At 39.0% G+C, this 14,767-nt stretch overlaps 1 protein-coding gene across 25 annotated transcripts in view; it reads right to left on the bottom strand.

Moving 5' to 3' along the window:
• Positions 1-14,767, bottom strand: part of TLK2 (tousled like kinase 2) — a 145,011-nt gene that overhangs the window by 78,885 nt on the left and 51,359 nt on the right. For 14 of the 25 annotated variants that reach the window (XM_055102238.3, XM_055102239.3, XM_055102241.3 and 11 more), the window contains exons 3-6: positions 13,673-13,744; positions 12,242-12,311; positions 11,340-11,383; positions 10,187-10,282 (exon numbers count right to left, since the gene is read on the bottom strand). In XM_055102238.3, coding sequence (XP_054958213.1) covers positions 10,187-10,282; positions 11,340-11,383; positions 12,242-12,311; positions 13,673-13,744 — 282 coding nt within the window. The remainder of the gene's footprint in view (positions 1-10,186; positions 10,283-11,339; positions 11,384-12,241; positions 12,312-13,672; positions 13,745-14,767) is intronic. The other 11 variants (XM_055102245.3, XM_055102247.3, XM_055102248.3 and 8 more) reach the window with 2 other exon arrangements.

Genomic DNA, 14,767 nt, shown 5'->3' with positions numbered 1-14,767 from the left:
CCCCAACTGATTTTAATCAGAGCATGTAACAGAAGGAAAAGCAGATTCAAAGTAGCAAACAAAAATCTGTAAAATACTTGAAAGCAAACTTAAGAAACATGCAGAACACCTTTGAAGAAAAACTATACAGCTTCACAGATGAATATAAAAGATGATCTAAGTTAAACGGTAATATCATGTTCCTGGGTTCAGATTCTACAAACATCAAATTTCTCTAAAACCCAAGTTTAATGTTTTAAATTTTGTGTTTGGCCTTTTTCTCTTCCAAGGGATAGTCTCATGGTGGTATAGTGGTCATCTAGGTTCTCTCTCATGCTTTCTTGGGCAGTTGTTTTTGTAGAATTTCACAATAAATTCTAAGGTTCACTTAAAAAAATAATCATAATCAGCCACATAATTTTTCAGAAAAAGTATCAGGGAAACTTGACCAGATAGTGAAACATACTACAATGTTACATTAACTAAAACAGTATCATACAGATACAGAAGCAGACAGATTGACCAGTGGCACAGAATACAGAATTCAGAAACAGATCTATATAATATAGATATATAAGTTGTGATTAATGTGCATTTCATATTAGCGGGAACTTATTAAAAAGATGGTAGGACGTTTGTGCAGATATTAGAAAAAAAGGGAAAAGTAGATTCCTACCTTTTATCATATATAAAAAATTACAAGAAGAAAAAATAAACAAATGCTTTTAGAATTTTCTAGTGGTAAAGGACTTTTTAAACATGACATTAAAAATATAAACCATGGGCAGGGCACAGTGGCTCATGCCTGTAATCCCAGCACTTTGGGAGGCCGCGATGGGCAAATCACTTGAGGTCAGGAGTTTGAGACCAGCCTGGCCAACGTGGCAAAACCCTGTCTCTACTAAAAATACAAAAATTAGCTGGGCATGGTGGCACATGCCTGTAGTCCCAGCTACTCGGGAAGCTGGGGCATGAGAATCACTTGAACGTGGGAGGCAGAGGCTGCAGTGAACCAAGATCACACCACTGCACTCCAGCCTGGGCTACACAGCAAGACCCTGTCTCAAAAAAAAAAAAAAATTACACACACACACACACACACACACACACACAGGGCTACACAGCAAGACCCTGTCTCAAAAAAAAAAAAAATTACACACACACACACACACACACACACAACCCCCATATAGGAATACACCACATGGGAACATCTAAGAATAAGACAAATCACATAAGTCATAAAGGAAAAACACTGATAAATTTAACTACTTCAATTTTTTTACATCTGAATGGTAAAAGTCAACATAAAGTTAAAAGACAAGATTACAAACAAGCAAAAATATTTACAATATAACAAATTAATACTATAAATAATTTATTAAATCTTAATAAATAATGCTTTACCTATCAGTAAAACAAAAACCAAAACACACAAGTATTTCAAAAGAGACATATGCAAAGGACCTGAATAAGCATTAAAAGAGAAATCCAAAAGGCCATTAAACATATGATGTTTAATATATATAACTAATGAACAAATGCAAGTTAAAACAAGGTATTTTTCTTTATGCCAAAGGTTACAATGATAAAATTCAGTATTATTAGCAGGGTGTGAAAAAATTGGTACTCTCAAACTGCTAATAACCTTCTAGCAATTTATGTGATGACATTTTTAAATGATCATATTCTGACCTGGGAATTACTATTAGGGGATTTATCTGGGAAAAATGCGTAAGTTAATAAGTATGTATAAGGATGTTCATTGCAGCACTATTTATAGAATATAAATGCTTACAAGATACTGGTTAAATAAACTAATACAATGGAAATAAGAAAACCTATTATATAAACATACATGTATATCTCAAAAAGTCTAGAAATATTTGCCCACTATACTCTCTAATAACAGTTCTTTTGGAGGGAACTTTCTATTTCACCATTTCTGAATTGTTGAACTTTCATAATCTGCATGAATAAAGGAAATAATTTTCCTTAATCAGGAATAGTTCTTTAACGTTTTCATGTCAAAAAAAATAAAAGTAAAATGATCCTGACAAAGAAATTAGTTTTTGAATCTATGAGTAGAGTCCTACCCCAGCAAATGTAACAGTTTAAACCCAGGCTCCAGAACACCTGTGATACCCATTGATGACAACATTCTCACTGCATGGGAGAATGAGCTGCAACAGTAAAATTAAACCTTCTGCCATATATTCAATAAATACCTGCCAAGGATTGAAAGATTTAAAAACATTTCTGTAAATATACTATGTAGGCTACAGCCTTTCCTGTTTGAACCAACGTCTCCCTGGGGGGGGGGAAAAAAACTATACAGATAGGATAAAATATGGGCGAACAACAACAACAAAAAACATTAAAAGCACTGAAGAGTTGATAAAGTATTAGGGATCTGCCAGAGCAAAATCTAAGGGAAATTAGGAACATAAGACAGGTAAAAGAAGTACCAAAGCCACATATGGCCTAAGGGCACTTGCAGATCTTGAATTTCCATTTTCAGGGCAACATGGTATCAAGCAGATAGTCACAGACCAAAGCCCACCCAAGGGAGAGGGTTCAATAGGAAACCCTTCCCACTTCAAGCTGGGCCTCCAAAGAGCTACCTACATTCTCAAGGAAAGGTTAAACCAGAAGAAAAATTACCCCCACCCTCAGATGGCTGCCAGGAAGTTGCCTTGGCAGTGTAAGAGTTGGGGGTTGTCTTGAGAAATGTTGACACAATCCAAATCAATATTTCCTAGCAGTTGAAATAAGCAAACAAAATAAACTAAACAAAATATAAGCCATAAATTCACTAAAGTGGTATATAAAAGAGGTAAAATCTCTAGGTACTCGGAAGGAGCAAATAAAAATTTTCCCTGGATTAACACATCTTCATTCATCCTAGATCTTGAAGAAACCCCCCAAAAAATTTTTCAAGAACAATGAGGAGTACACAGTTAAAAAACAAAGCATAAAAGAAATAAAGCCATGAACAACAACTAAGAAAAACAAGGGACACCAGAAACAGATTCATAAAAGCTTCAGATGCTAGAATTATCAAACAGATTATAAAATAATTGTGTCTACCATATTTTAAAAAATAAAAGACAGGCTTGAAAATATCTGCAGGAAATGTAATTCTTTTTCTTCAAAAGGCAGTAACCAATTCAACAGGGCTAATAGCAAATTAGAAACAATAAAACAGGATCTGGGAACTGAAAGGCAAGAAGAAATTATCCATGATGGAGTATATAAAGACAAGAAGAACAAAAATACAAAAAAAGTCAAAAGCCATGGTAATAAAATTAGAAAGTATAATGTATGGTTAATTAGAATTTCATAAGAGAAGGAAAAAAGAACAAGTCAGAGATAATATTCAAAGAGACAATGGCTAATTATTCAGAACTGATGAAAGATACCAACCCACAAATTCCAGAAGTCCAAGAAATCACAAGCAAGAGAAATGAAATGACACATCATCATAAAACTACAGAACACCATAGCTAAAGACTTTTAAAGCAGCCAGGGGAAAAAAAGCAGATACCTTCAAAGAAACAACAGGCAAATGACAGCTGATTTCTTAATAGTAACAATGGAGGGTTAGAACATGGTAATGAATTACTGCTCAATTGTGTTAAAAGAAAAAAAAAGAAAGCGAACCTAAAAATATACACAGCCAAAAATACCTTTCAGGAATAAGAGCAAAATAAAGTTATTTCAGTAAACAAAAACCTAGAGAGTTAATCCCTAGCAGATATATTCTAGAAGAATACTAAAGGAATACTTAGGCAGAAGGAAAGTGACCCCAGGTGGAAGGTGTAGGATGCAAAAAGGAAAGAAGTACAAAGAGGTAAATATATAGATAAACCTAAACGAACACTGATAGCACTGAACAGTAATATTTTATGAGACCAAAAAAAGGCAAAATAAAAACATACACCACTACCACCAAATCAGTAGCAGAGTAAACAGTGTTCTGGGGACATGATTTTATTTGGTAGAGGATGAAGATACAACTGACTTCAAATTTTGGCATGTGGTAATTTATTTTTATTTTTTCTTTTCTGGGGGTTTTGAGACAGGGTCTCACTCTATGCTCCAGGATGGAGCACAGTGGTGTGATCATGGCTCGCTCCAGCCTCAACCTCCTAGGCTCGAGGAATCCTCTCGCCTCAGCCACCTGAGTAGCTGGGACTACAAGGTGCATGCCACCATGCCTGGCTAATTTTTAAATGTTGTTTTTTGTTTGTTTGTTTGTTTGTTTCTGAGACAGTCTCGCACTGTCACCCAGGCTAGAGTGCAGTGGTGTGATCTCGGTTCACTGCAACCTCTGCCTCCCGGGTTCAAGAGATTCTCCTGCCTCAGCCTCCTGAGTGGCAGGGATTACAGGCACCTGCCACCAAGCCCAGCTAAGTTTTTGTATTTTTAGTAGAGACAGGGTTTCACCACATTGGCCAGGCTGGTCTCGAACTCCTGACCTCATGATTTGCCTGCCTCGTACAGACAGGGATCTCACTATATTGCTTAGGCTGGTCTCGAACTCCTGAGCTCGAGTAATCCTCCCACATGGGTCCCCAGGTCTCCCAAAGTGCTAGGATTACAGGCGTGAACCACCACGCCCGGCGGTATGTGGTACTTTCTAAGAGAAACACCAAAGACAGCCTAGCTACTAGCAGAGGAGGAAAACAGAAAATGACTTAAAAAAAAAAAATCCAATCTAAATGGAAGCAAGAAATTAAAGAAAAAGGAACACAGAACAGGCAAGATAAATAAAAAACACATTAAACGATGATATATCTAAACTGAATGTAGTGGTAATTATATTGAATGTAAATAGGATAATAAAAAATTTTAGACTTAAGAGAAAAAAATCTAATTATACGGTATTTGCCCAAGATAGAAAACATAATAATGCAAATTTGACAGTATTAAGAATGGAAATAGTTATACCTCACAATGATTTGGATATATTAAATATCAGATAAACCACATTTAAAGCAAAGGGCTTCAGCCAGGCTCAGGGGCTCATGCCTGTAATCCCAATACTTTGGGAGGCCAAGGCAGGCAGAACACTTGAGGCCAGGAGTTCCAGACCAGCCTGGCCAACATGGAGAAAACCCAACTAAAAATACAAAAAGATTATCTCGGCATGGTGATGCATGCCTGTAATCCCAGGTATTTGGGAGGCTGAGGCACAAGAATCACTTGAACCCAGGAGGCGGAGGTTGTAGTGAGCCGAGATCATGCACTGAACTCCAGCCTGGGCAACAGAGCGAGAACCTGTCTCAAAAATAAAAATTAAAATTAAAAAATAAAGCAAAGAGCTTTAAAGAGATGAAGAGAGTCATAATACATAAAACAAAATTTAATATAAATATAAGAAGAAACAGACAACTTCCACAATCACAGCGAGAGATACAAATATACACACCGCTCTTAATAATTGATAGAACAGCCAAAAATAAAAATACCTAAGATTTAAACACTGAGTTTACCTACTGGCAAAACTAAACTATTTTGTTTATGGATTCAGACATGGATAGTTTAAACTACATGAAAACGAAAATGATTACCACAAAAACTAGCCAAGTGATCACTTCTAGGGTAGTGGGAGTTGTGATCAGGGAACAGCATGTAGGTTTCCAGCTGCTGGAAATAGTCTACCTTCCTATGTAACAATTACATAGAGTTAACTTTATAGTGATTTTCTGAGAGCTTTTTTGTGAAGGACCAGACAAATATTTTAGGTTTTGCAGGCCACATCAGTCTCTGTCATATATCCTTCATTTCTAAAACCTTTCAAAAATCTAAAAATCATTCCGAGCTTGCCAGGCGCAGTGGCTCACGCCTGTAATTCCAGCACTTTGGGAGGCTGAGGCAGGTGGATTACTTGAAGTCAGGAGATAGAGGCCAGCCTGGCCAACATGGCGAAACCTCGTGTCTACTAAAAACACAAAAATTAGCCAGGCGTGGTGGTGCACACCTGTAGTCCCAGCTACTCGGGAGGCTGAGGCAGGAGAATCGCTTGAACCGGGGAGGCTGAGGTTGCAGTGAGCCAAGATTGCGCCACTGCACTCCAGCCTGGGGGATACAGTGAGACTTTGTCTCCAAAAATAAAATAAATTAAAATGAAATAAATTTAAAAAAATAAAAATCATTCCTAGCTTGCCAGCTGTGACCTGTCTTTTGCCAACTCCTGCATGAAAACTTTCATGTTTTACATACTTTATTTTTTATATTTAACACAAATACAAAATAATCTTTTATAGGAAAAAAGGTGAAAATAATTTTTTATCCATCTATTCTTCCCTGTCAGCACAATTTTGAACACCTATTGTGTCCCAAGCACTGTTTTGGATGCTGGAGACTGAAAATGAAATAAGACATTATTGCTTACATGTCAAGTGGGGGAAATTAGTTTAAAAATTACACCTTTATGTAACAAGAGACAGCAGTAAACAAAGCAAAGCAAAATCCCCATTCTTATGAGATTAACATTCTAGGCTGGGCACGGTGACTCATGCCTGTAATCCCAACACTTTGGGAGGCCGAGGCGGGCGGATCACGAGGTCAAGAGATCGAGACCATCCTGGCCAACATGGTGAAACCCCGTCTCTACTAAAAATACAAAAATTAGCTGGGCGTGGTGGCGCGTGTCTGTAGTCCCAGCTACTTGGGAGGCTGAGGCAGGAGAATCGCTTGAAACCGGAAGGCGGAGGTTGCGGTGAACCAAGATCGCACCACTGCACTCCAGCCTGGGCAACAAAAGCGAAACTCCGTCTCAAAAAAAAAAAAATCTAGTCGGAAGATGGGCAATTAACTAATTATATAGTTCAAAATTAAAATATATAAATTATTAAATGAAAATTAAACTTATAACACACCAATGAAAATAAATGACCTATAAAATACACAATGAAATGGATAAACCTCACAAAAGTAACGTGCAACAAAAGGAGCTAGACACAAGAGTATACACTGAATGTCTTTTACACAAGATACAAAAAAAAATTCACCTATGTTGTTAGAGGTCAGGCTAGTGGCTATCCACAGCGGCAGGGAGGGGGTTAGTAACTGAAAGGGAACTCAGGGGGACTTCTGCAGCACTGGTAATATTTCTTGTGCTTGCAGAGTTTGTGAAAATTCATGCGAACTGTAGACTTACAACGTGTACTCTTCTGTACGTATAAATATGAATCAACAAAAAAATTTAAATATATATTAAAATGTATGTACATGGGTGTGTCAAGTGCCAATAACTTAGAATTAAAATAAAGTACAGTTAGGAACAAATTGACAAGGTATGAGGGACTGCTATTTTAGAGAAGTTGGCTAAGGGAGACCGCTTAGCTAAGGTCATTTTTGAGCAACAACCTGATGAAGAGATTGTTGATATCTGAGAAAAGAACATTCCTGGAAGAGGGAATAACAAGTACAAAGACCCTATAGCAAAAGCGTTTTTCACAGAGCTCAAGGAGGCCAGTGTGGCTGCAGTGGCATGAAGGAGAGGGAGAATGGCTGCAGATGTCAGAATCAGGTGGATGATGGGGAGCACAGATCACGCAGGAGCTTTTAGGTCACATAAAGACTTCAGTCTAGGAAGTGTTGAGCAGACGAGTGCTGGGATGTATCTGAACATTTTAACAATTACTCGGGCTATTACATTAAGACTAGGTGAAACAAGGGCAAAAACAAGGAGACTACTTTGAAAGCTAATGCAGTGAACTGGAAAAATAGAAAAGTGGTCATATTCTAATACATTTTAAAGGAAAAACAGGATTTTCTGATGGATTACATTTGGGGCATGAGGCTGTGACCTGAAAAACCAGATGGTGTAACCTGTCATTTACCAGGACAAGGCAGATTACAGGAAGAGCAGTTCAATGTTATTGTTATGGTAGGGAAGGGAAAGCAAGAGTTCCTTTTTGGACATGCTCAAGCAGTACAAGTGGAAATGTCAAGTAGACAGCTGGATACATAATTATTGGGGAGACCAGACCCATGTGAAGGGCTAGCAAGTTCATTCATCTCAAAGGCAGATGGATGTGGGTACTGATGCAAGGAGCTTGGCAAATCTGCAGTAGGAGCATGTGGAAATGCTCTTCTGATTGTTTCTATTTTCTCAGTAACATAAAAAAGGAAGGCCATCAGTTAGAAGAATTGCTGGAGGTTTGCAGGAGATGACAAAAATAGGACATATTCATGGAGGAAAGGGAACTAAGTAGAAATACAGTAGGACTGGCAGGCAGTGAGAGGTACACATGAGGCCAGTGCTCATGACCAGATCAGTCAGTCACCTTGGTGTATGTGTTTTCCTCCAACCATGCTGAGTTGCCTAGAGGCAGGCAAGGAAAAGGTGGAGGATTAAGCTTTGGTTTCTATTTTAACACCTCATCTATACTCAGATTTGCATGATGATGAGGCTCAGCCACATTCATATAGCTGGCAAAAATGTCTACAGATCATTGAGTTCATCTCTTTTGTCTTCAGGTAAGATTCAACCTAAACTGACACATGAGAGATGGGTGGTCACACCATTAAAAACCAAATGAAAAAGGCATTTCAGGAAGAAAAGAGTGATAGACAACACCGAGAAATTCTACAAAACGTATCTGTCCCAAATAGATAATCTGCAATCTCATTTAATATCTTTTAGACTTTAATTGGTTTGAAACTTAAGAAAAACAGAGACACAGGCCTCTTCAACAGTTAACTAACAAACCTCAACCTGCCCAAATTGGATCTATCATCAAACATTTCTAACATTTTAAACTATGGCCAAGGATGGTCTGACACAATGGCTAATGCCTGTAATCTCAACACTTTGGGAGGTGGAGGCAGGCAGACACATGATCTCAGGAGTTTGAGACCAGCCTGGGCAATATGGTGAAACCACGCCTCTACAAAAAAATACAAAAATTAGCCGGGCGTAGTGGCACATGCCTGTAGTACGAGCTACTCAGGAAGCTGATTTGGGAGAATCACTTGAGCCTAGGAGGCAGAGGTTGCTGTGAGTCATGATCGTACCACTGCACTCTAGCCTGAGTGACAGAGCAAGACTGTCTCAAAAAAAAAAAAAAAAAATTACATATATATGGCAAGGATGACACAGTAATAGCCAAAACTTCTTAGTTGTTTTCATAAGTTTAACTTATGTTTTCATAAGTGCTTTAATAATTACAATAATCCTAATGAAGGTTTTTATGAGACAGTAGAGGGGGAGAAAGTACATTTTAAAATACTTTAACAATACAGAAGCCTAAATCGCTTAGGAAATGAGTACTATTACACAACTCTACCAAGGCAAAGAAAAACAACTTTCCTAAAAATCAGTGATCTAAAATAAAAACTTCTGTCCCAGAGACCCTGTCTCCCAAGATCCCAGAGGCAATACCTAAGGTATTAGGGGATAGAGCACACTCTTGAGTAAGAGGTCTTACACAGTATCAACAAATAATGAGAAGACACTGGAGCAAATAAACATAATCCTATGTTAGCTTACTCAGGAATTCTCAACCTTGGCACCACTGATATTTTGGACCAGGTAATTCTTCTTTGCAGGGAGGCTGTCCTAACATTACAGAATGTTTACCAGCATCCCTGACTTCTGCCCAGTAGATGCCTATAGTGTCATCCCCATACCTCCGAGCAGTGACAACCAATAATGACTCCAGTTATTCACAAATGTCCCTGAGGGGCAAAACTGCCACCAACTGAGAACCATTAACTTAGGTATAATGTTTTTAAGACCTTCAGATCTCTTTTACAGGCTGGAAACATACCTATCACAAATCTGTATAGCATTAGTTTTTCTAGTACATTACTGAATAAGCTCTGGAGATAACTCAATTATGCCAGAAGCTGGTCAAATTTTAAAATAAAAATAAACCCTACAGGAACATACAAATTTGGCAAGGGAAAAAACCTAATGTTTCGATTGGAATCAATTCTTTGATAGACTACTGAGCTGTAGGATTAGAGGTAATTTATTATATAGAGATATTAGGATTGGCTCTTCTGTAAAAAGCTAATATACTGACAACAGATTTGAATCAAAGTAAGGGATTCATAGGTAAAACTATGAACTTTTCTCCCTAATGCTTCATTCCCTGTGGGTAATTAATGAAAGAGAAACTTTGCTTGAGTGTTTCTGGGCATCTTGTCTCCTACAACAGGTGTCAAATTTCTCCAGGTGAATGCTTACCGGTAAGGGATTGGATAAGGAATGTTGCGGTGAGGATCGTGCAACTGGTGGAACACTTCTGCCAGGGCTGGTTCCTGGCCCGCTTCCCCCAGCAAACTGGCCAACAGGGAAAAACCGATATGAATAATTCAAAACAGTACTATGCTTCAGATAAGGAGAGTAAAAGATTAATACACAAACAGATCTTAATTATATGGCCCCTTTAAGTTAACACATCTTACTCTAGAGAGAAAATGCCACACAAGTCAAATTCTGCTAATTTTTAATGAGATTTTTAAGAAGGAGCTCCAGCAGAAATATACCAAGATATAAAGAAAACATGGCTAGAAAGCTGAAGGTATACATGATTTTGAAAGGACATGAGAGAAGAATGTTTTCCCTTCTTGTCTCCAAATACACGAAGCAGAAATGCAGTGGTGCAGTGGATGTTAGTGTCTTTAGTAACCACTAACGATGGGTCAGGGAACTCACTACATGTTCCACTGTACTAAAGGGAGCAGGACAAAAGAAGAGTCCAAGTCATTCCACCTCAATCTTTGTAAGACACAAAACCTCGTCTGGCCAAGAGAAAAATCACCTCATTTGTGAATTCTTATATCATCACAGACAAGACACATAATAGATTTAAATTTAGGAAGGCAGCAGCAGTTTTCTCTTATTGAGAGATGGGGCAGCATTAACTGATGAAGATGGGGAGAAAGGGAAGAAGAGTACAGTAAAGGCAAAACATTACTTTCTTTCTTTCTTTTTTTTGGAGACAGGGTCTCACTGTCACCCAGGCTGGAGTGCAGTAGATCATGGCTCACTGCAGCCTCGACTTCTCAGGCTCAAGTGATCCTCCCACCTCAGCCTCCCAAGTAGCCAGGACTATAAGTGTGTGCCACCACACCTGGCTAATTTTTTCTGTTTTTTGTAGAGACAGGGTTTCCCCATGTTGCCCAGGTTGGTCTCAAACTCATGGGTTCAAGCGATCCTCCCATCTTGGCCTCCCAAAGTGCTGGGATTACAAGCATAAGCCACCTCGCCTGGCCAAAATATTACTTTCTAAAGCCTCAAATGAACACAAGGATTTAGGGTTTTTTTAAAAAATCACTATAGAGTTTTTTTGTTTTGCTTTGTTTTTTTGTTTGTTTTTTCAAAAAATGTAACTTACCTCAAAGTAATCACTAATTTTATGTCCCCTAGGAGTGCCTTTCCCTGAAAATGAAACCAAAGTAAATACAGTTTTTCCAATACACATATAAACCATCATTCACTAAAATGTACTATACATTCAGTAACTACATACATTGCTATAAACCCAAGTGTCAGCTTTACTTGTAACAAATGAGCCAAAATACCTTAGCCCAAGAACAGACTATTTCCTCCATAAAATAAAGGACTGAACAAGGAGTGAAAGGAAGAATTTTTCACAGCTTTAAGATTCTGTAGTTTTTCTTGTCACTTTGGGAGAATTTTGCTCCCAAAGACAAAATGAATTATCTGTAGATTTTAAAAGATAAGAAGGATGCAACAAGACTGGGCTTTCTATTCCTTAGAATGGGAGGAAAAAAAGCCAAGCCATTTTTTCTTTCTTTGATTATATAAAGATATTTGGCATTATAACCATCATGTTTACAGATTTATCCCAATGGGTTCCAATATTCAACTAAACAACTGCCATGGAAGAACAGTAGGCAGAAAGGACAGTAATGTAAATGAAGCACTTTTAGCTGGCTGTCATTAACAAATCACTGATCTAACAAAAGACAGAGTTAAAACTCTGACATAACCTCTTTTTTGTACAATATATGCTTGGTGTAAAGAAAAACCTGTGGTTAAGAAGATTGTTAGCTTACAACAGGGAAAACAAAGAGTCCCCAAAGAACTAACACTGTTTTGTCAGGTGTATATCAAATGGCAAGTCTGTAATAAACAGTCTGATATTCCCTTAAGATACACAAACCTCCTTTATCAGGAATCCCTGTGTACAAACTAATTATTTAGTATGAGTTAGAAAATTCTATCTAAGTACATTAGAATTGAGTACTTTTGTTGATACGAAATTATTACTACCTTGGCTAGTTTCATATGGTTCAGCTTTTCTTTTCCGATTTCGCTGGTCATTCTGCTTTTTCTCGGGAGTCTGTCAAATACCATATAAGTCACAATTAGCATTTTGGTAAATTTTTCACGTTAGGAAAAACAGCGAGTATACACAAAATATTGAATATATAAACAGATATAACTGGCCCAGACAAGTCCTGAATCACTGTCTTCCTCTTAAAACTGAGTATAACAAAGAGTATTAGGGTCTAGAACCAAACCATCCACACAATTTTTGGCAAACTGCTTAAAATATCAGAGCTTGAGTTTATTCATCTGTAAATCAGAGCTGCTACAAAACTTTCATAAGATATTTAATAGAGCACAAATGTAGGACAAATGTCCACCATATGTTAAGTTCTCAGAAAACTGTTGTTACACTACTTCTACTTTAAATCCAATCTTTTTTCCAAAAAGGAGAGATCTGCAAAGTACAAAGTAGGTGGCTACAGACTTACACTTAGACCCATCTACAGGCAGCTAGGTTATATGCCAAATAAAAAAAAAAAACTCTCATGCATGAGGGCTGTGAATAGTTAAGCAAATGAACAAAAAATCTTCGCCAGGCACAGTGGCTCATGTCTGTAATCCCAGCACTTTGGAGGCTGAGGTGGGAGGATGGCTTGGGTTCCAGACCAGCCTGGGCAATATAGCAAGGCCCCGCCTCTAAAAATATTTTTAAAAATTAGCCAGGCATGGTGGCACCTAGCTACTCAGGAGGCTGAGACAGGAGGACTGCTTGAGTTCAGGAGTGTCAGGTTACAATGAGCTATGATTGCACCACTGCACTCTGACCTGCATGACAGAGCGAGGCCATGTCTCGAAAAAAGTTGTAAAAATAAAATCAGTCAATCAATTTTATCTTCCATTTAAACAGGAACAATATTGCAAATTTCTATCCTTTACTGATGGCAACTATGCAAAAATTTTAAGACATGTAAGATCCACACATGATTATAATAAAAACCCGTGAGGGCCACATCATAACTGTATGTATGCAAAGAGCACACAACTCAAAGGGGAGCAATTTACACAGAGTCTAACAGCACCCAGGGAGTTAATTAAGCAGTGCTATCTTTTCTGTGAGATGGGGGTCTCACTCTGTCGCCCAGGATGGAGTACAGTGGTGCCATCACAGCTCACTGCAGCCTCATTCTCCCAGGTGCAAACGATCCTCCCACCTCCAAGTAGCTGGGGCCACAGGTGTGTACCACCACGCCCTGCTAAGTTTTTTTTGTAGAAACGAGTTCTCACTATGTTGCCCAGGCTGGTCTCCAACTCCCAGCCTCAAGCAATCTGCCCGCCTCAGCCTCCCAAAGTGCTGGGATTATAGCCTTGAGCCACCAAACCTGGCCCAAAAATACAAGTATGAAAAGTCCTGCCATGAACATAGCTTCTTACCTCTACTTCTTTATCACTCAAGGATCCGACGCTGCACAAGCTCTGGTTGGAAGACTCACTATTAAGTGGTCCCTGAAAGAAAAAAAAATCATAAATAAATAAATTTTAATCCTAAGAGGATAGCAAAACTGAACAAGAAGCCTGATTTTTTTTTTTTTTTTTTTTTAGACAGGGTTTCACTGTTATCACCCCGGCTGGAATGCAATGGCATGATCTCGGCTCACTGCAACCTCTGCCTCCTGGGTTCAAGTGATTCTCCCACCTCAGCCTCTCGAGTAGCTGGGATTACAGGTGCCCACCACCACGCCCGGCTGATTTTTGTATTTTTAGTAGAGATGGGGTTTCACCATGTTGGCCAGGCTGGTCTCGATCTCCTGACCTCAGGTGATCTGCCTGTCTCGACCTCCCAAAGTGCTGGGATTACAGTTGTGAGCCACCGCGCCCATCCCTGAGGGCTCTCTTTATTCCTGTGAAGAATGCGACTTCAGTGTTTCTCATCCTGCCCTGACTTCTGTTGCTGAGGCTGTCTCAGGCAAGTACTCTCAGAGGCAGGGGCTCCCTTCTTCTGCTCAATCCCTACTTGTGGAAAAGGGGCTCTTTCATAGGCATGACACACTGAGAATACTGGGAATCCAACGACCCTCTCTCCCAGCTCATGGGACAGTGGTTCCACAACAGGAGAGACAAGCCAAGAGGACCCCAGGCTGCTGACCTGCCCCATACCCTCCTAGAGCTGGGGTAGCATTCACAGAAAAGCTTGCTATTGTCCCCACCTAGTCTACCACTAGAACCCTGGCTCATATACTTTGCCTAAGGGAAGAAGCAGGAACACAGAGTATCTCAAAGGACCTAACTTCACTTGCAAGAGTGTGACAAGTTTCAGTCTAAGGGTGTTCCCAAAAACAACAGGGGTTGTGGTACTAGGCAAGTGGAAAGAGGTTCCTGGATGTAATGAAGATACAGCCTAGACTGTAGACTGGCTAGTTAGTAGGAGAGACCCAGGGCATAAAACACCCACAAGGAGCCTTCGTTTTATAACTAATGACTAGTTCAGCAAGGTTGTAGAATACAAGATTGATAGACAAAAATCCATTT

The sequence above is a fragment of the Pan paniscus genome, chromosome 19 (genome assembly GCF_029289425.2).
Source record: "Pan paniscus chromosome 19, NHGRI_mPanPan1-v2.0_pri, whole genome shotgun sequence".
In the NCBI taxonomy this organism is placed as follows: Eukaryota; Metazoa; Chordata; class Mammalia; order Primates; family Hominidae; genus Pan; species Pan paniscus.
The sequence above is the reverse complement of the archived record's forward strand: the minus strand, read 5'-3'. Positions and strand labels throughout refer to the sequence as shown.